Raw genomic sequence first — 20,121 nt, 5'->3', positions numbered from 1 at the left:
TCTTGCTCACATCTGCTGCGGAGAGCGTGATCACGCAGTCGTCCAGAACAGCTGGTGCTCTCATGCATGCTTCAGTGTTGCTTACCTCGAGGTGAGCATAAAAGACATTTAGCTCGTCTGGTAAGCTCGCGTCACTGGGCAGCTCACGGCTGGGTTTCCCTTTGTAGTCCATAATATTTTTCAAGCCCTGCCACATCCGACGAGCGTCAGAGCCGGTGTAGTAGGATTCAATCTTAGTCCTGTATTGACACTTTGCCTGTTTGATGGTTCGTCTGAGGGCATAGCGGGATTTCTTATAAGCGTCTGGATTAGTGTCCCACTTCTTGAAAGCGGCAGCTCTAGCTGTTAGCTTGGTGCGGATGTTGCCTGTAATCCAATGCTTCTGGTTGGGATATGTATGTATGGTCACTGTAGGGACGACGTCGTCGATGCACTTATTGATGAAGCCGGTGACTGAGGTGGTATACTCCTCAATGCCATTGGATGAATCCCAAAACATATTCCAGTATGTGCTATCAATACAGTCCTGTAGCGTAGCATCCGCGTCATCTGACCACTTCTGTATTGAGCGAGTCACTGGTACTTCCTGTTTTAGTTTTGGCTTGTAAGCAGGAATCAGGAGGATATAATTATGGTCAGATTTGCCAAATGGACAGCGAGGGAAGGCTTTGTACGCATCTCTGTGTGTGGAGTAAAGGTGGTCTAGAGTTTTTTTCCTCTGGTTGCACATGTGACATGCTGGTAAAAATGAGGTAAAACAGATTTAAGTTTGCCTGCATTCAAGTCCCCAGCCACAAGGAGTGCCGCTTATGGATGAGCATTTTCTTGTTTGCTTATGGCCTAATACAGCTCGTTGAGTGCATTCTTAGTGCCAGCATCGGTTTGTGGTGGTAAATAGACATCTACGAATAATATAGATGAGAACTCTCCTGGTAGATAGTGTGGTCTACAGTTTATCATGAGGTATTCTACCTCAGGCGAGCAATACCTTGAGACTTCTTTAATATTAGACATCGCGCACCAGCAATTATTGCCAAATGGACACACACCCCATGCCCCTCGTCTTACCGGACGTAGCTGCTCTGTCCTGCCGATGCACCAAGGAGCCAGCCAGCTCTATATTATCAGTGTCGTCGTTCAGCCACGTCTCGGTGAAACATAAGATTTTGGTTTTTAATGTCCCATTGGTAGGATAGTGTTAATCGTAGATCGTCCAGTTTGTTTTCCAATGATTCCAAGTTGGCCAATAATACGGAGGATAGTGGTGGTTTACCTACTCGTCGGCTAATTCTTACAAGGTACCCCTCCCTCCTCCCCCTTTTTCTCTGTATTTTATACGCGCCGATGACAGGAATTTGGGCCTTGTCTTGACAAAGCAGTATATCCTTCGCCTCGGACTCATTAACAAAAAAAAAATTCATCCAGTTCGAGGTGCGTAATCGCTGTTCTGATGTCCAGAAGCTCTTTTTGGTAATAAGAGACAGTAGCAGCAACATCATGTACAAAATGAGTTACAAACTATGCGAGAGAACAAAAATAGCACAGTTGGTTAGGAACTCGTAAAACAGCGGCCATCCCCTCCGGCGCCATTATACTTGAAGAGACCGTTCTAAGATCCACATACTGCACTCTTCTATGATGACAAAGGGTACCTGAGAAATTAAATTAAAGGTGCTAAGCCAGACACAGATGATACAGGTAATCCAGATCTATGTGATTAAATAAATACTGTTTTGTAAAAGTTTTTGTGTTGTACCAGCATTGTTCAAATGCTGTAAAATCGTTAAGGTAGCAACACTCTCTATACCTGAAGGGACAGCAGCTGAGCCTAAACATGTGTTTTCTGTGCTGTACATCATCGTAGTCACCTGCTCTAATCAGTAACTGACCGCCTTCAAACATAAGCCATCAGTGGTTGAGAGGGGGATGGAAGAGGGGAGAGGGGTTCCTGGTGTTACATGCTTCAGGAGAGATTGAGAGAGAGAATAAAAGAGGGGCGCCAAATAGCACACTCCCAATCAGCTAATGTCCACATAAGAACAAGACATTCAACGTCCTTGGTGATCCACGACTGGGAGAGAAAAATAGAAAAACATTGTGTTGTCTAGGCACCCTCTATCTCCCTCCCTCTTGAAGCATGCAACACCCTGATGATACATTCATGCCATAAAGACAGTCTGCACTGGGCACTCCGTGCCTCCTTTCAATATAAAAAAACAAGAGTCTATTTGCAGCATTATTTATTTATTTCAAATTCCTCTTAAAGAGAGTTGCCAGGCAACAGAGGGGAGGCTAGTGAGGAGTGAGAGGGAAGAGAGATGTGAGGGAGGGAGAGGCATAGATTATGGTTTGGAGAGACTGTATCAGCCCTGTATGGTGAAAATAAGTGCTGGAGACAGAGGCTCTCTGGTAGAACAGAGGACAGGGGATATGCAGTGCTGTGGGTGCTACATCACGATCCTACGGGGGGAAAAGTTCAAATGGATGGTGGGTACCAACATGTGAGCAGTCAGACTGTTATAATGTCAGGTGATGCATCTGCTGCACCCAAAAATGTGTCACATGCGCCGAATACAACAGTTGTAGACCTTACCGTGAAATGTTTACTTACAAGCCCTTAACCAACAATGCAGTTTTAAGAAAATATTTACTAAATAAACTAAAGTAAAATAACAATAATAACAATAATGATTAATTGTTCAGCAGTCTTATGGATTGGGGATAAAAGCTGTTAAGGAGCCTTTTGGACTTAAACTTGGCACTCCGGTACCACTTGCCGTGCGGTAGCAGAGAGAACGGTCTATGACTTGGATGACTGGAGTCTTTGACAATTGTTGGGGCCTTCCTCTGACACCGCCTAGTATATAGGTCCAGTGATATACTGGGCCGTACGCACTACCCTCGGTAGCGCCTTATGGTCGGATGCTGAGCAGTTGCTGTACCAGGACGTGATGCAACTGGTCAGGATGCTCTCGATGGTGCAGGTGTAGAACATTTTGAGGATCTGGGAACCCATGCCAAATCTTTCCAGTCTCCTGAGGGGGAAAAGGTGTTGTCGTGCCCTCTTCATGACTTTCTTGGTGGGTTTGGACCATGATAGTTTGTTGGTGATGGAACATGAAACTCTCGACCCTCTCCACTACAGCCCCGTCAATGTGAATCATGGCGTGTTCGGCCCTCCTTGTCCTGTAGTCCACGATCATCTCCTTTGTCTTGCTCATGTTGAGGAATGGTGTTGGAGTTGTGCTTAGCCACACAGGCGTGGGGTGAACAGGGAATACAGGAGGGGACTAAGCACACACCCTTGAGGATCAGCGTGGCAGATGTGTTATCTACGCTTACCACCTGGGGGCAGCCCATCAGGAAGTCCAGGATCCAGTTGCAGAGGGAGTTTAGGCCCTGGGTCCTTAGCTTAGTGATGAGCTTTGTGGGCACTATGGTGTTGAACACTGAGCTGTAGTCAATGAACAGCATTCTCACATAGGTGTTCCTTTTGTCCAGGTGGGAAAGGGCAGTGTGGAGCGCGATTGCGTCATCTGTGGATCTGTTGGGGTGGTATGCGAATTGGAGTGGGTTTAGTGTTTCCGGGATGATGGTGTTGATGTGAGCCACCCATTGAGTGCAGGCAGCTTTCCTCCAAATTTTCCTCAATTTAATCTCTTCTGGAAAATCGAATACCTAAAGGAATGCAGGTGTAGCGGAAATAATTTCAAATCACACTGTGATTGCTAGCTCTGCCTGAAACGCATAAGCTAAATAGTTCCCCCTTGGACCAGGGGATTTCTCTTTAGTCTAATGGTTAAGACTTAATTTCGGTTCTCGAGCGAGAGCTACCAGGTACGAATCCCACCTGTTACAGTCTACTGTCATCTACATTCTCCTCGCTCCTCCTATCTTCATGACATTTCAAACGGTCATAAATCTGTTTGCAAGAATTACACAAGACAAGCCAAAGCTAAACAAACATGGTTTTATTGAAGTAAAATACTTATGCAAAAAAATAATATTCCAACTCATATGTTACATGGAGGTCCAGTTTGACTGGCCATGACTAATGTAGTTTCACAGGCACCTATGGAGACGGGTCAGAGTCAGACAGTACGAGTTGATTTCAGAGGGGAGAGAGAGAGAACCAAAAGAGCTCAAACAAACACATCACATCAGAGTGATACATAGCATGCACATGGCACATTTACATATCCTCATGATCATCACCTCCAGGACATTTATGGCACTTGGTGTCAAAGGCCAAGAAGATCATTAGGGACCTCAGCCACACGAGCCACGGTCTGTTCACTCTGCTACCATCTAGCAGACAGAGAAGGTACAGGTGCATCAGAGCCGGGACCGAGACAATGAGAAACAGCTTCTATCACAAGGCCATCAGACTGTTGTACAGCCATTACTAGCCATCTACCTGCCAGGTACTCTGCCCTGCATGGTGAGACTAATGCACCATGTACAGAGAGACATTGAACGCTGGTCAATTCATATACTGTTGTTTACTCACTGTGTATATATTGTATTCTCGACATAGCTCATCCTAATATACCTAATACTGTACATACCATTTTATTTTCTAAATTATGAACTGTCTATACACACCACGTATTAATATTTATATTCTGGATTCTGACACTGCTCACTCTAATATATCTACTTTGGATTGTTAATTTGACTCGTTCTGACATTTATTTTTATACTTTTTTCATTATTTGTGTATTAGTATTGTATTTGCTAGACATTCTACTGCACTGTTGGAGCTAGTAACATCAGCATTTCACTGCACCTGCTATAACACATCTCTGTACACGACCAATACGCTTTTATTTGATTATCATCATCAATCATCATTGTCAACATATGATCTCGATCATCATCTCGGTAGCTTCCATTTGGCATGTTAACACAGTAGGACAACAGATCTAATGGTCTCTATAGACACACACAGTATGCCATGGGGCCTAGCAGAGGACAGGGTGGGAAGGCAATTGAGTAACAGGATGGTTACATGAATAAAATCTCCAACCTTCCAGAGCTTAGAGAGATATCACACAATATGTCACGGAACGCCAAAGCAGAGCTGCATTACAATGTAACGTTGAAACAAATGATGTGACATGGATTCAGTTACAATTAATCAGACAATGAAGACTAGTGCTTGGTTTAATATGGTATTTAAAGGATATGGACACTGGACACAATATAATTTCAGATACATTTTTTTCACCCCATACACTTGTCAATTCTCTCCCCGTGAACTGTAACAAAGCGTACCTCCTTAGTGCAGTCTGAACATAATTGGCAAAATGTGAAGAGTATGGCAACATCAAAAAAATGACTGAATATTTGAACTGAAACCAGTTTGGAGCTAACAGTGTAAGGTAAAAACATTGAGCACATGGTCAAAAAATAAATACTGAAATAAAATGCGGATGTATTGTACAGGTAGATAATGTAAGGAAGCACCTTAATAAGGACATGGCAATTTTGAATGCCTAGTATTAGCATAGCCTAGCATTACAGTCTAGACTCACAGAAGGCTATAAAAACAAGCGTTAAGAGCGCAAAATAACAAAAGCAGTGAAAATCAACAGATAATATTAAAAGGGTAAGCAAACGTCCCTGAACCCTTAAAGTCAATGTACTGTAACGTGTGTGACACATGAACCTGACAAGTACATGACTTCATTATCCAGTGCTAGCAGATGCTAACCGCCATTTCCGCTTCACAGATAGAGCCTTTTCACATAGGAAACAGCTCAGTCCAGTCCATGACTCAATACAAGACAAGCACTTCATTAGTTTTGACCCATTATTGTGCACATACATTACTTGGCCAAGAATATGTGGACACCTGCTCGTCGAACATCTCATTCCAAAATCATGGGAATTAATATGGAGTTGGTCCCCCCTTTGCAGCTATAACAGCCTCCACTCTTCTGGGAAGGCTTTACACTAGATGATGGAACATTGCTGAGGAGACTTGCTTCCCTTCAGCCATGAGCATTGTTGAGGTTGGGCACTGATGTTGGGCGATTTGGCCCGGCTCGCAGTCGGCAATTCAATCCAAAGGTGTTTGATGGGGTTGAGGTCAGGGCTCTGTGCAGGCCAGTCAAGTTCTTCCACACCGATCTTGACAAACCATTTCTGTATGGACCTTGCTTTGTGCACAGGGGCATTGTCATGCTGAAACAGGAAAGGGCCTTCCCCAAACTGTTACCACAAAGTTGGAAACACAGAATCATGTAGAATATGCTGTAGCGTTAAGATTTCCCTTCACTGGAACTAGGGGGCCTAGCCAGAACCATGAAAAACAGCCCCAGACCATTATTCCTCCTCTACCAAACTTTAGTTGGCACTATGCATTCAGGTAGGTAGCGTTCTCCTGGCATCCGGCAAGCCCAGGTTCGCCCGTCAGACTGCCAGATGGAAACCCATTTCATGAAGCTCCCGACAAACAGTAATTTGCTGACGTTGCTTCCAGAGGCAGTTTGCAACTGAGTAGTGAGCGTTGCAACCGAGGACAGATGATTTTTTGACGCGCTATGTGCTTCATGCACTCGGTGGTCCCATTCTGTGAGCTTGTGTGGCCTACCAATTCGCGGCTTTCCACAATAACAGCCCTTACAGTTTTGCAGGGCAGAAATTTTCCAAACTGACATGTTGGAAAGGTAACATCCTATGACGGTGCCACGTTGATTTCACTGAGCTCATCAGTAGTATGGGCCATTTTAACGCCAATGTTTGTCTATGGAGATTGCATGGCTGTGTGCTCGATTTTATACACCTGTCAGCAACGGGTGTGGTTGAAATAGCCGAATCAACTAATTTGAAGGGGTGTCCACATACTTATGGCCATGTAGTGTATATTGTAGTTTGACTTATGTTGTATTCATCCCTTTCAGTGCTTTAATTGTTGGTACTCTACTAACTACGGCATTCTTTACTGAGGTAAAAATTAAGTATGTGTTTGGTCAAATGTAACTGTTCTCATACCCACTGTCAAAACCTGTTGTTTAGTGCTCTCCTGTTGGGCTTGGGAAGCTAACAGAGATTTAGACAACCTCCTGACATTCAGAGAACGTTCAGAGAACTCCCTTTAGTACAGTAGCATGTTCACTCATCATGAGCAGTACCTTACCCACTGGGCACAGACATCAGTTCCACATCTAGTTGAGTTACATTTGGTTGAGTTGTCAACTGTGAATTCAACACAAAATCTCACCATGTCATTGGATTTAGAATAAAAGTTGGGTGAAAAATCCAGTCAGTTTTCCACGTTAATTCAACATCACGTTGATGTGGAAACAACATTGATTTAACCAGTTCTTGCATACGTGGGTACCCACTTTGCACACCATGTAATCTCAACGTGGAGAATTCTAGAAATCGTCAGGGAGGTACACAGATCCAGACTCATTGCGGAGAACAAACTAACGTTTGTGGGCATGGCGTAACGTTTGGCTGGAGCAAAGGGTTTGGGTAGCCAGGGCAAGGAAATCTCCACAGACCTGCGACATTTGCATGCTATCTTGAACATGCACACTTTCTATGATTACATAAGACATTTATTGTTACAGTAACCTCAATGTGGCCAGGGATGTGATACTCATTTTAAAGTTGAATAAATAGTGTTACTTTAGTTTGTAAGATAACTTTAAGCTATTTACTGTATTACAAAAGCAATATTGAATTGTGTTTGGTTGACAACGCAAACAAATAAACATTTAAAGGAAATATCTGCTGCTTGTATAGTTCCATCTGAGCCACTGGCTTAATCCTATTCTCTAACTTTTATTTTCTGTTGAGATAAAGACCTGAATCACACAATTAATTTGTTAACTGATTGACAAGTTAATAGGATATTTACTGTATTGCAAAAATATTGAATTGTGCTTGGTTGTCAACGCAACCAAATATAGACATTTGAAGGAGATGTGTCCTTGGATAGTTTCGTCCGTGCCACGGTCTGGCTTTAATTCCAGTTTGTCTACAAATGTATACTTACAATTTGAATTAATAGGGCTAAATCAGATGAAACATTAAATGCACTTTAAATACAGTTTGATTTAATTTAGTCATTGTTTAACTTAGATTTTTGGTTGAGATGGAGACATGAATCCAACTTTATATTTTACTAACTTGTAGATTCCATTTGAAATCAACCAAAGCTTGAATCCTGTGTTGAATTGAAACAATAGCTGTTGATGACTTTAGAAATGCTATATAGGCCTAAATATCATCATTGATGATATATGGTCATATTTCATTTGCTCTGTTATACCTACCCTTGACTTTGATAGATTCACTGTTGCTAATCAACAATCATTCTCACGATAGCACATTAGTAACAATCGGTGACAAATATCAACGTTTAGCAGGGCTGGGCTTGGTAAAAATATCCTTAAGTGCGTCAATCTAATTAACAAACAAAAGAATCCCAATCAAAATCCATCAGTTAGTTTTTTTGCATGGGTTGCATCTCAATCCACTGTATCCGCCTATGTCGGCCTTCCGCCACTGCAGTAGAAAATGGCAGAGCTACGGCGCTGTTTGTCAGACCAGGACACATCCCAAAAATCGGTCTTCTTACAAAAACGTCTGAACGGTTTGGCCTACTAACGAATATAACCACTCTATGGAAAGATGAAACTAAAGAACACACTGGTTTTGCTCTACGATCCCCACAAGTGTCACGGGACCGGTCTGAATGTAACCCAGTACCAGTTTTAAAAAATGAACGGAAGGTTAGAGTTAGTTTTGTGCCAACAATAATAGGGGTTAAATGTGTTCAAAAAACAAAAATATTTCCTGAGCTTTCTTATATCTCCTATAAATAGGACAGACATCAAAAACCTTATTCCTTATCTGTCTGTTTTCCCACATATGAATGTGTTACTCAATGCACTATAGTGGTGAAGGCCAAAATCAATGGGGGGATACCTACAGGGGTCCTACAATTCTGAATCAAATAGTCATATGATGGATAATTTAGCTATCTTAAAACAATTCCCTATGTTAGCTTAGTAGAACCCTCCCCTCCCCCCTGCCTACAGTTGTTTTCTTATAGTGGACATTATGTTGAAGATCTGATGTTGTTTCAAAGGTACAAATTCAACATATTTAGAAAATTGGTTATTATGATGATATATTCCTGTGGTTGAAATTACAACAGTTGATTACTTTTTTCAAATCCAATGTATTTTCCACGTCACAATACGTTGACAAATTACGTTGAAACAACGTTGACTTGACCAGTTTGTGCCAAGTGGGTACAGAGTCTAGTGGTTATGGTAACATATGGACACATGCGTACACACACACAAAAAACATCAGTGCATTGCAAAAAGAAAGTGTCAGAGGTGTTTCATGGATGCAGAGACAGACAGAAGCCCTCCCTCCTCTCACAGTGTGTAAGCCTGGCTCAGGAGCACATCGTAAAGAGAAATCATACTAATCTTACTTTCAGTCCTATTCTAGTTTCATGGTGGAACTGTTATTGTTGTTGTAGTTGTAACTTTACACTGGTAAAAAAAACATTGCAAAATAAACAAAAGTAGCATAACTTTACACTGTACAGTACGGTATAGAGTGGAATGTAGGCAAGTTAATTTGAGAATCACATACGATAAAACATGATTTGATAATGAGAGACGAGGATGGTAGGAGGAGTTTGGGAGTCTCTTCCAATTTCCGTAAGAGTGCTGAGCTTTACATTGAGATGGTTTGACCTCTCGGTGACCCCTCCCTTCCCCGTTGAACCTTCTTCTTCCTCAGTCTGATAGAGTCTCTGGTAAGGAGGGTTCAGAGGGTGATACCATAGACCCATAGTCTGTCAGGGAGCTCAGTCCCTCAGTCCTATTATAGTCCCACATTTACAAGGAGAATCCCACTGAGTTACACGATGCAGAGAAACACATCAGCACGGCAAAGGAACACGAGGTACAGCAGAGGGAGAGAGACGCAGCATGGTCTCAACCTACTTGACAGACAGCTTTGTTAGATTTGATAAAATATGGTAATTATATAGAGTACCATAAACCATCAAAGGAACCTTGAATGGGAAGGAATTAATCCTAAAAAATATTTGGAGGATGAAAACAAACCGGTTTGGTCATAAGTGCATTGCTTAATTAAACTCAAGTGCTCCGTGACAAACGTGTAGCCATCTAGAGGATGTCATGGTAGAGGAAACTCAAGGCCATTCTCGGCTATCCACGTCTTATGAAAAAGGTCATTTCTTACAACTGAATGACTGTACTACAATTAAGTTTTTTTTTTTTGTCAATTCACTTCTCTAGCTCCTAATATGGTTGGGAACTAACATGCTTTCTACCTAAACTCAGATTCATTGGAAGACACACTTAGGACTTTAGAGGCGAGTGTCACAAATTATACACTTGTTTGCACTTACATATGCATTGTTAAGTTATATCTATTTGGTTTATATCAAGTGTCTCTAGATTGAACCCTAGAATGTACATAATGTATCACCTCATACCAAAAGTTCACCTTAGTCTTCAATTTCCTTTAAGCTTACAGTTCACACAACATTCCTAATTTGATTGCCTAGAATTACATGAAGTAAATAAAATATAAATATAAAAATAGTTGTGGACGTACACTTTTCATTCATCCCCCATTCAGAAACACTTAGCAATCTGAGCACGGTCGACATTTTTTAAAATAGAAAGAAAATTAGAAAGAAAAGCTGACAACACTATCAACAGATTGGGGGGGTGACCACATAGCAGTGTTAGGCTTACCTGTTGTTGCCTCCTATGATGGGTTCTGAATAATGATTACATTTAAATGACATGGACTTTATGGCTATATACTGAAAATATACATTCCAATATTTATATAGAACTATCTTAAAGATACAAATGTGCAAAATTTGTAAACAAATGAGATCCTTGGTGTAGTTGGTAGGAGGGAGCTCAGTCACAGCCTGGTGGGCTCTTCGTCACTGTCGCTGCAGTTCCCACAACAGTCCTGACAGGGGGTGATACAGAAAAGATTTATCAGGAGGCCCAATGAGAAGTTAATGAGGAAAACATTGGAGCATTGATTAGGCGACAGGACACCAATATGTAAGCTTCAGGAGCCTGATGTACTACAGTACCCATACTGCTCGGTGTGAGATCTTACACAGAGCATGGTGGGTGATGTAGTACATAACAAATGCTAAAATAGGTGTATTCTGGTTTATCAAAAAATCCCAGTAGTCAATAAGAATACATACACTTACAGCCAAAAACATACAGAGACCTATCAATAATAAGATACAATGGAGAGTCAATGACACAAACAATACTGAGGCTTTATGTTTAATAAGGTTGAGGAGCTCACCTGTCTCCCAAAGAGCCTCTGCAGCAGCCCTTGCTTGGGTGGTGGCGAGGGCTGTCCTCTCCAGTCCAGGTCCGGGGGAACTGTCCCGTCTGTGTGAAACACATTGAGCTCCTGAAAGCACTCAGACTCGATCATCTGGAAACAGAAGAAACAACATTGATCGCAACATCAAACCTAAAATCCATCGTTACACAGCTTGTTTGATAAAGGGGCATATCAGGGTAAAGGGGACTTTGAGATGCGTACCAAATGGCACCCTATTCCCTACATTGTGCACTACTTTTGAACAGAGCCCTATGAGCCCTGGTCAAAAGTAGTGGACTACATAGGGAATATGGTGCAGAACCCAAGTGTTTTTTTGCCAGGCCACTGACCAGCACATTAGTATGATAAAAGTGAAGGCCATCTTGATAGGACAGGGAAGTGAAAGCATCTAAAAAATAGAGCTCATTTGCCCAGTGGCTTTGTCGGACATAGCTGATAGGAAAATAATTGACTGACACGCTGTCTTCGAAATGACTAAAAGTGTTTTCAAACGGGCTGATGACAAATCAAACCACGCCAGTCATTTTTGCTTCAGGTTGCTTCCTTTTGGTGCGTGCGTGTGTGACCTCTGACCTCCATCTGCCAGGGGATGGACACGCTGCCTGTGGACACTTTACAGTAGAAGGAGTCATCTTTGGGCTCTAACTCCACCCCCTTGACCGTGGAGAACTGCTCGATGTCCAGTACGTCCTTACAGTAAATGGCCTGGGGCTGGGGAAGCAAACAACATTGTATGTCTACTGTATATCCTGTGTTGCATGCACTGTACATTTATGTAATCATGTGCTCTGACAATGCCTTATTACTCTTGAGGGTATTAATAACATCACATGGTATATACAGTGGGTATCATAAGTATGAATCTCCATTGGATTTCTTCACATTTTAAATTAAATCTGGTTTAAATAATTTTTTTGTCAACAATCTAGACAAAATACTCTGTCAAAGTGGAAGATATTTTTTTTTTTTTAAAGATTAATGAAAAATACAACGCTAATATACAAGAGTATGTGGACACCCCTTCAAATTAGCAGATTTGACTATTTCAGCCACACCCGTTGCTGACAGATGTATAAAATCGAGCACACAGCTACGCAATCTCCATAGACAAACTTTAGCAGTAGAATGGCCTTACTGAAGAGCTCAGTGACTTTCAATGAGACACCGTCACCTTTCCAACAAGTCAGTTCATCAAATTTCTGCCCTGCTAGAGCTGCCCCGGTCAACTGTAAGTGCTGCTATTGTGAAGTGGAAACATCTAGGAGCAACAACGGCTCAGCCGCGAAGTGGTAGGCCACACAAGCTCACAGAAAGAGACCGCTGAAGTGCGTAAAAATCATCTGTCCTCGGTTGCAACACTCACTACCGAGTTCCAAACCGCCTCTGGAAGCAACTTCAGCACAATAACTGTTTGTCGGGAGATTCATAAAATGGGTTTCCATAGCCGAGCAGCTGCACACAAGCCTAAGATCACCATGCGCAATGCCAAGTGTTGGCTGGAGTGGTGTAAAGCTCGCCGCCACTGGACTCTGGAGAAGTGGAAACGCGTTCTCGGGAGTGATGCCAGGAGAACGCTACCTGCCCGAATGCATAGTTTGGTGGAGGAGGAATAACGGTTTGGGGCTGTTTTTCATGGTTCGGGCTAGGCCCCTTAGTTCCAGTGAAGGGAAATCTTAACGCTACAGCATACAATGACATTCTAGACAATTCTGTGCTTCCAACTTTGTGGCAAGGCCCTTTCCTGTTTCAGCATGACAATGTCCCCATGCACAAATGCAAGGTCCATACAGAAATGGTTTGTCAAGATTTGTGTGGAAGAACTTGACATCCCTAGCCGCGTCCTCAGAGCATGCGCAGACCAGCTGGCTGGTGTGTTTATACGGACATATTCAATCAATCCCTATCCCAGTCTGCTGTCGCCACATGCTTCAAGATGCCACCGTTGTTCCTGTTCCCAAGAAAGCAAAGGTAACTGAACTAAATTTCGCCCTGTAGCACTCACTTCTGTCATCATGAAGTGCTTTGAGAGACTAGTCAAGGATCATATCACGTCCACCCTACCGGTCACCCTAGACCCACTTCAATTTGCTTACCGCCCCAATAGTTCCACAGACGGTGCAATCGCCATCACACTGCCCTATCCCATCTGGATAAGAGGAATACCCTATGTAAGAATGCTGTTCATTGACTACAGCTCAGCATTCAACACCATAGTACCCTCCAAACTCATCATTAAGCTTGAGACCCTGGGTCTCAACCCCTCCCTGTGCAACTGGGTCCTGGACTTCCTGACGGGCCGCCCCCAGGTGGTGAAGGTAGGAAACAACATCTTCACTCCGCTGATCCTCAACACTGGGGCCCCACAAGGGTGCGTTCTCAGCCCCCTCCTGTACTCCCTGTTCACCCATGACTGCGTGGCCATGCACACCTCCAACTCAATCATCAAGTTTGCAGACGACACAACAGTGGTAGGCTTGATTACCAACCACGACGAGACAGCCTACAGGGAGGAGGTGAGGGCCCTCGGAGTGTGGTGTCAGGAAAATAACCTCTCACTCAATGTCAGCAAAACAAAAGAGATGATCGTGGACTTCAGGAAACAGCAAATGGAGCACCACCCCATCCACATCGACAGTACAGAAGGTGGAAAGTTAAGTTCCTCAGTGTTCATATCACAGACAAACTGAAATGGTCCACGCACACAGACAGTGTGGTGAAGAAGGTGCAACAGCGCCTCTTCAACCTCAGGAGGCTGAAAAAATGTGGCTTGTCACCAAAAACTCACTAACTTTTACAGATGCACAATTGAGAGCATCCTGTCGGGCTGTATCACCACCTGGTACGGCAACTGCACCGCCCACAACCGCAAGGCTCTCCAGAGAGTGGTGTGGTCTGCACAACGCATCACCAGGGGCAAGCTACCTGCCCTCCAGGACACCTACAACACCCAGTGTCACAGGAAGGCCAAAAAGATCAAGGACAATAACCACCAGAGCCACTGCCTGTTCACCCCACTTCCATCCAGAAGGTGAGGTCAGTACAGGTGCATCAAAGCTGGGAGAGATTGAAAAACCGCTTCTTTCTCAAGGTCATCAGATTGTTAAACAGACACCACCAGCGCCGAGAGGCGGCTGCCTACCTACAGACTGGATATCATTGGCCACTTCAACAAACGGAACACTAGTCACTTCAATGCCACTTAAAATGTTTACATATCTTGCATTACTCATCTCACATGTATATAATGTATACTGTATCCTTCACTATCTATTCTTTACCATCTATTGCATCTTAGCTGCTCTGTCACTGCTCATCCATATATTTTATACTTATATATTCTTAGGTTTTGTTGTGGAATTGTTAGATACTGCTGCACTGTCGGATCTAGAAGCATAAGCATTTCGCTACACTCGCAATGACATCTGCTAACCATGTGTATTTGACCAATAAATTTGATTTGATTTGACTAGCCTGCACATAGCCCTGACCTCAACCCCATCGAACACCTTTGGGATGAATTGGAACGCCGGATGCGAGCAAAGGCCTAATAGCCCAACATCACTAATGCTCTTGTGGCTGAATGGAAGCAAATCCCCACAGCAGTGTTCCAACATCTCCCAGAAGAGTGGAGGCTGTTACAGCAGCAAAAGGGGGGACCAACTCTATATTAATGCCCAAGATTTTGGAGTAAGATGTTCGACGAGCAGGTGTCCACATACTTTTGGTCATGTAGTGATTAGATAAGTATTCACCCCCCTGAGTAACATGCTAGAAACACCTTTGGCAGTGATTACAGCTGTGAGTCTTCTTGGGTAAGTCTAAGAGCTTTGCACACCTGCACTGTGCAGTATATATATCTATTCTTTTAAACATTCTTCTTCAAACTCTGTCAAGGTGTTAGGTGTCATGGCTAGACAGCTATTTTCAAGTCTTGCCGCAGATTTAAGTCAAAACTCTAACTTAGCCACTCAGGAACATTCACAGTCTTATTGATAAATAACTTCAGTGCAGAGTTGGTCTTGTGTTGTAGGTTATTGTCCCACTGAAATGTGAATTTCTCTCCCAGTGTCTGGAGTAAAGCTGATTTAAAAAATAAAAAAAACTTTATTTAACTAGGCAAGTCAGTTAAGAACAAATTCTTATTTACAATGACGGCCTACCAAAAGGCAAATGGTTTCCTGTGGGGACGGAGGCTGGGATTAAAAATATTAAATACAAATATAGGACAAAAACACATCACAACGAGAGACACCACAACACTACATAAAGAGAGACCTATGACAACAACATAGCATGGCAGCAACACATGAAAACACAGCATGGTAGCAACACAACATGACAACAACACAACACGGCAGCAGCACAACACGGAAGCAGCACAAAACATGGTACAAACATTATTGGGTACAGACAACAGCACAAAGGGAAAGAAGGTAGAGACAACAATACATCACGCGAAGCAGCCACAACTGTCAGTAAAAGTGTCAATGATTGAGTCTTCGAAAGAAGAGATGTAGATAAAAGCGGTCCAGTTTGAGTGTTTTTTGTAGCTCGTTCCAGTCGTTAGCTGCAGTGAACTGAAAAGAAGAGTGACCCAGGGATGTGTGTGCTTTGGGGACCTTTAACAGAACGTGACTGGCACAACGGGTGTTGTATGTGGAGGATGAGGGCTGCAGTAGATATCTCAGATTGGGGGGAGTGAGGTCTAATATGGTTTTATAAATAAGCATCAACCAGTGGGTCTTGCGACAGGTATACAGAGATGACCAGTTTACAGAGTAGTATAGAGCGCAGTGATGTGTCCTATAAGGAGCATTGGTGGCAAATCTGATGGCCGAATAGTAAAGAACATCTAGCCGCTCGAGAGCAGCCTTACCTGCCGATCTATAAATTACGTCTCCATAATCTAGCATGGGTAGGATGGTCATCTGAATCAGAGTTAGTTTGGCAGCTGGGATGAAAGAGGAGCGATTACGATAGAGACCAAATCTAGATTTAAGCTTTGATATGTGCTGAAAGAAGGACAGTGCACCGTCTAGCCATAGTCCCAAGTACTTGTATGAGGTGACTACTTAAAGCTCTAAACCCTCAGTAGTAATCTCACCGGTGGGGAGAGGGGCATTCTTCTGACCAAACCACATTACCTTTGTTTTGGAGGTGTTCAGAACAAGGTTAAGGGCAGAGAAAGCTTGTTGGACACTAAGAAAGCTTTGTTTTAGAGCGTTTAACACAAAATCCGGGGCGGGGCCAGCTCAGTTTAAGACTATCATCTGCATATAAATGGAAGATAGAGCTTCCTACTGCTTGAGCTATGTTGTTAACTAATGCAGGGATTCCACTCGGATTTTCTTTTTACCCCCCAGTCTTTGCCGACGACAAGCATACCCATATCATGATGCAGCCACCATCATGCTTGAAAATAAGGAGGCAGTTACTCTGTGATGTGTTGTGTTGGATTTGCCCCTAACATAAGGCTTTGTATTTAGGCCTTGTTTTTTTGAAGTATTACTTTAATGCAGTGGAATTCAAACTTTTTCAGCGGGGACCCCATTTTTTTCACAATCATTTCTTGTGACCCCAACACACCCCAAATCTAATGATACAACCTTAAAATCTGTAAATTTTCTATTTTTATATCAACAAGCTTAAATTCAAATAATTTTAATCTCTTATCAAAATGAAAAGAATCATATAAATACATTTACTCAATAAAATTGCATGTTTTAAATGAGCTTTCTCAAAAACGTTTGTATATATTCCCATACAATAATCTGTTTTCTTAATATTCTTTTGTAGTTGAAATTTTGCTGACACCAAAGCAGTTCTCCTGTCACGAACCCCAACTTTGAATACCACTGCTTTGGAGAGAATGATGGCGCCGACGGAGATGGCAGCATCGTGACTAGCTCTTAGGAAACTTTGCACTATTTTGTTTTCTTATGTACTATTTTTTATGCTATTAGCTCAGGAAATGTTGTGTGTCATTACATACAGCCGGGAAGAACTATTGGATATTAGAGTGGTGGTAACTCACCAGAACTACCAGCATTATGATTTGAATGACATACCGCTTTCCCGGGAAAGGGGCCGGCGGGCGGGCTGCCTTCTGAGAATTTGTAGGCGATCGAATAAACCCTCACTGCCTTCCATTCTGCTAGCAAACGTGCAATCTTCGGAAAATAAAATCGATGACCTATGTGGAAAATGGGACATTAAACTGCAAAATCTTATGCTTCACGGAGTCGTGGCTGAACAACAACATTGCCAACATACAGCTGGCTGGTTATACATTGTATCGGCAGGATAGAACAGTGGTAAGTCCAGACGCGTCTGGTAAGGGGTGGCAGACTATGTAAATAACAGCTGGTGCACAATATCGAAGGAAGTCTCAAGGTTTTTCTCGCCTGAGGTAGAGTATCTCCTGATAAGCTGTAGACCACACTATCTACCTAGAGTATTTTTCGTAGCTGTCTACATACCACCACAGACTGATGCTGGCACTAAGACCGCACTCAAAGAGCTGTATTCCGCCATAAGTAAACAGGAAAACAATCACCCAGAGACAGCGCTCCTAGTGGCGGGTGACTTTAATGCAGGGAAACTTAAATCTGTCTTACCAAATTTCTATCAGCATGTTAAATGTGCAACCAGAAGGAAAACAAACTCTGGACCACCTTTACTCCACACACAGAGACACATACAAAGCTCCACAGACAGTGACGCATACATTTGCAATTTGGCAAATCTGACCATAATTCGATCCTCCTGATTCCTGCTTACAAGCAAAAATTAAAGCAGGAAGCACCAGTGACTAGCTCAATAAAAAAGTGGTCAGATGAAGCAGATGCTAAGCTACAGGACTGTTTTGCTAGCACAGACTGGAATATGTTCCGGGATTCCTCCGATGGCATTGAGGAGTACACCACATCAGTCATTGGCTTCATCAATAAGTGCATCGATGACGTCATCCCCACAGTGACTAAGTACATACCCCAACCAGAAACCATGGATAACAGGCAACATCCGCACTGAGCTAAAGGCTAGAGCTGCCGTATTCAAAGAGGGTGACTCTAACCCGAAACCTTATAAGAAATCCTGCTATACCCGCTGATGAACCATCAAACAGGCAAAGCGGCAATACAGGACTAAGATTGAATCGTACTACACCGGCTCTGATGCTCGTCGGATGTGGCAGGGCTTGTAAACCATTACAGACTACAAAGGGAAGCACAGCCGAGAGCTGCCCAGTGACACGAGCCTACCAGACGAGCTAAACTACCTCTATGCTCGCTTCGAGGCAAATAACACTGAAACATGCATGAGAGCACCAGCTGTTCCGGAAGACTGTGTGATCACGCTCTCCGCAGCCGATGTAAGACCTTTATACAATTCAACATTCACAAGGCCGCAGGGCCAGACGGACTATCAGGACGTGTACTGCGAGCATGTGCTGACCAACGGGCAAGTGTTTTCACTGACATTTTCAACCTCTCCCTGCTCGAGTCTGTAATACCAACATGTTTCAAGCAGACCACCATAGTCCTTGTGCCCAAGAACACTAAGGTAACCTGCCTAAATGACTACCGATCCGTAGCACTCACGTCTGTAGCCATGAAGTACTTTGAAAGGCTGGTCATGGCTCACAACAACACCATTATCCTAGACCCACTCCAATTTGCATACCGCACCAACAGATCCACAGATGATGCAATCTCTATTGCACTCCACACTGCCCTTTCACACCTGGACAAAAGGAACCCCTACACTACCATTCAAACATTTGGGGTCACTTAGAAATGTCCCTGTTTTTTAGAGAAAAGCAAATTTTTGGTCCATTAAAATAACATAAAATTGATTAGAAATACAGTGTAGACATTGTTAATGTTGTAAATGACTATTGTAGCTGGAAACGGCAGATTTTTTATGGAATATCTACATAGGCACATTATCAGCAACCATCACTCCTGTGTTCCAATGGCACGTCGTGTTAGCTAAGCCAAGTTTATAATTTTATAAGGCTAATTGATCATTAGAAAACCCTTTTGCAATTATGTTAGCACGCTGAAAACTGTTGTCCTGATTAAAGAAGCAATAAAACTGGTCTTCTTTAGACGAGTTGAGTATCTGGAGCATCAGCATTTGTGGGTTCGATAACAGGCTCAAAATGGCCAGAAACAAAGATCTTTCTTCTGAAACTCGTCAGTCTATTCTTGTTCTGAGACATTAAGGCTATTGCATGCGAGAAATTGCCAAGAAACTAAAGATCTCGTACAGCGCTGTGTACTAACTACTCCCTTCACAGAACAGTGCAAATTGGCTCTAGCCAGAATAGAAAGAGGAGTGGGAGGCCCCGGTGCACAACTGAGCAAGAGGACAAGTACATTAGTGTCTAGTTTGAGAAACAGACGCCTCACAAGTCCTCAACTGGCAGCTTCATTAAATAGTACCCGCAAAACACCAGTCTCAACGTCAACAGTGAACTGGCCTTCTAGGCAGAGTTGCAAAGAAAAAGCCATATCTCAGACTGGCCAATAAAAAGAAAAGATTAAGATGGCCAAAATAACACAGACACGGACAGAGGAACTCTGCCTAGAAGGCCAGCATCCCGGAGTCGCCTCTTCACTGTTGACGTTGAGACTGGTGTTTTGCTGGTACTATTTAATGAAGCTGTCAGTTCAGGACTTGTGAGGCGTCTGTTTCTCAAACTAGACATTATATTCT

At 43.0% G+C, this 20,121-nt stretch overlaps 1 protein-coding gene across 2 annotated transcripts in view; it reads right to left on the bottom strand.

The window, feature by feature from the left end:
* Window positions 1–6,442: 6,442 nt before the first annotated feature.
* The window catches only part of LOC120030515 (G protein-coupled receptor kinase 6-like), a 53,308-nt gene continuing 39,629 nt past the window's right edge, over window positions 6,443–20,121 (bottom strand). Inside the window, exons 14-16 of one of the 2 annotated variants that reach the window (XM_038975924.1) lie at window positions 11,974–12,111; window positions 11,356–11,490; window positions 6,443–10,998 (exon numbers count right to left, since the gene is read on the bottom strand). In XM_038975924.1, coding sequence (XP_038831852.1) covers window positions 10,948–10,998; window positions 11,356–11,490; window positions 11,974–12,111 — 324 coding nt within the window. In that variant the 3' untranslated portion in view covers window positions 6,443–10,947. The remainder of the gene's footprint in view (window positions 10,999–11,355; window positions 11,491–11,973; window positions 12,112–20,121) is intronic. The other variant, XM_038975932.1, reaches the window with a different exon arrangement.

Source organism: Salvelinus namaycush, chromosome 3 (assembly GCF_016432855.1).
Source record: "Salvelinus namaycush isolate Seneca chromosome 3, SaNama_1.0, whole genome shotgun sequence".
NCBI lineage: Eukaryota > Metazoa > Chordata > Actinopteri > Salmoniformes > Salmonidae > Salvelinus > Salvelinus namaycush.
The sequence above is the reverse complement of the archived record's forward strand: the minus strand, read 5'-3'. Positions and strand labels throughout refer to the sequence as shown.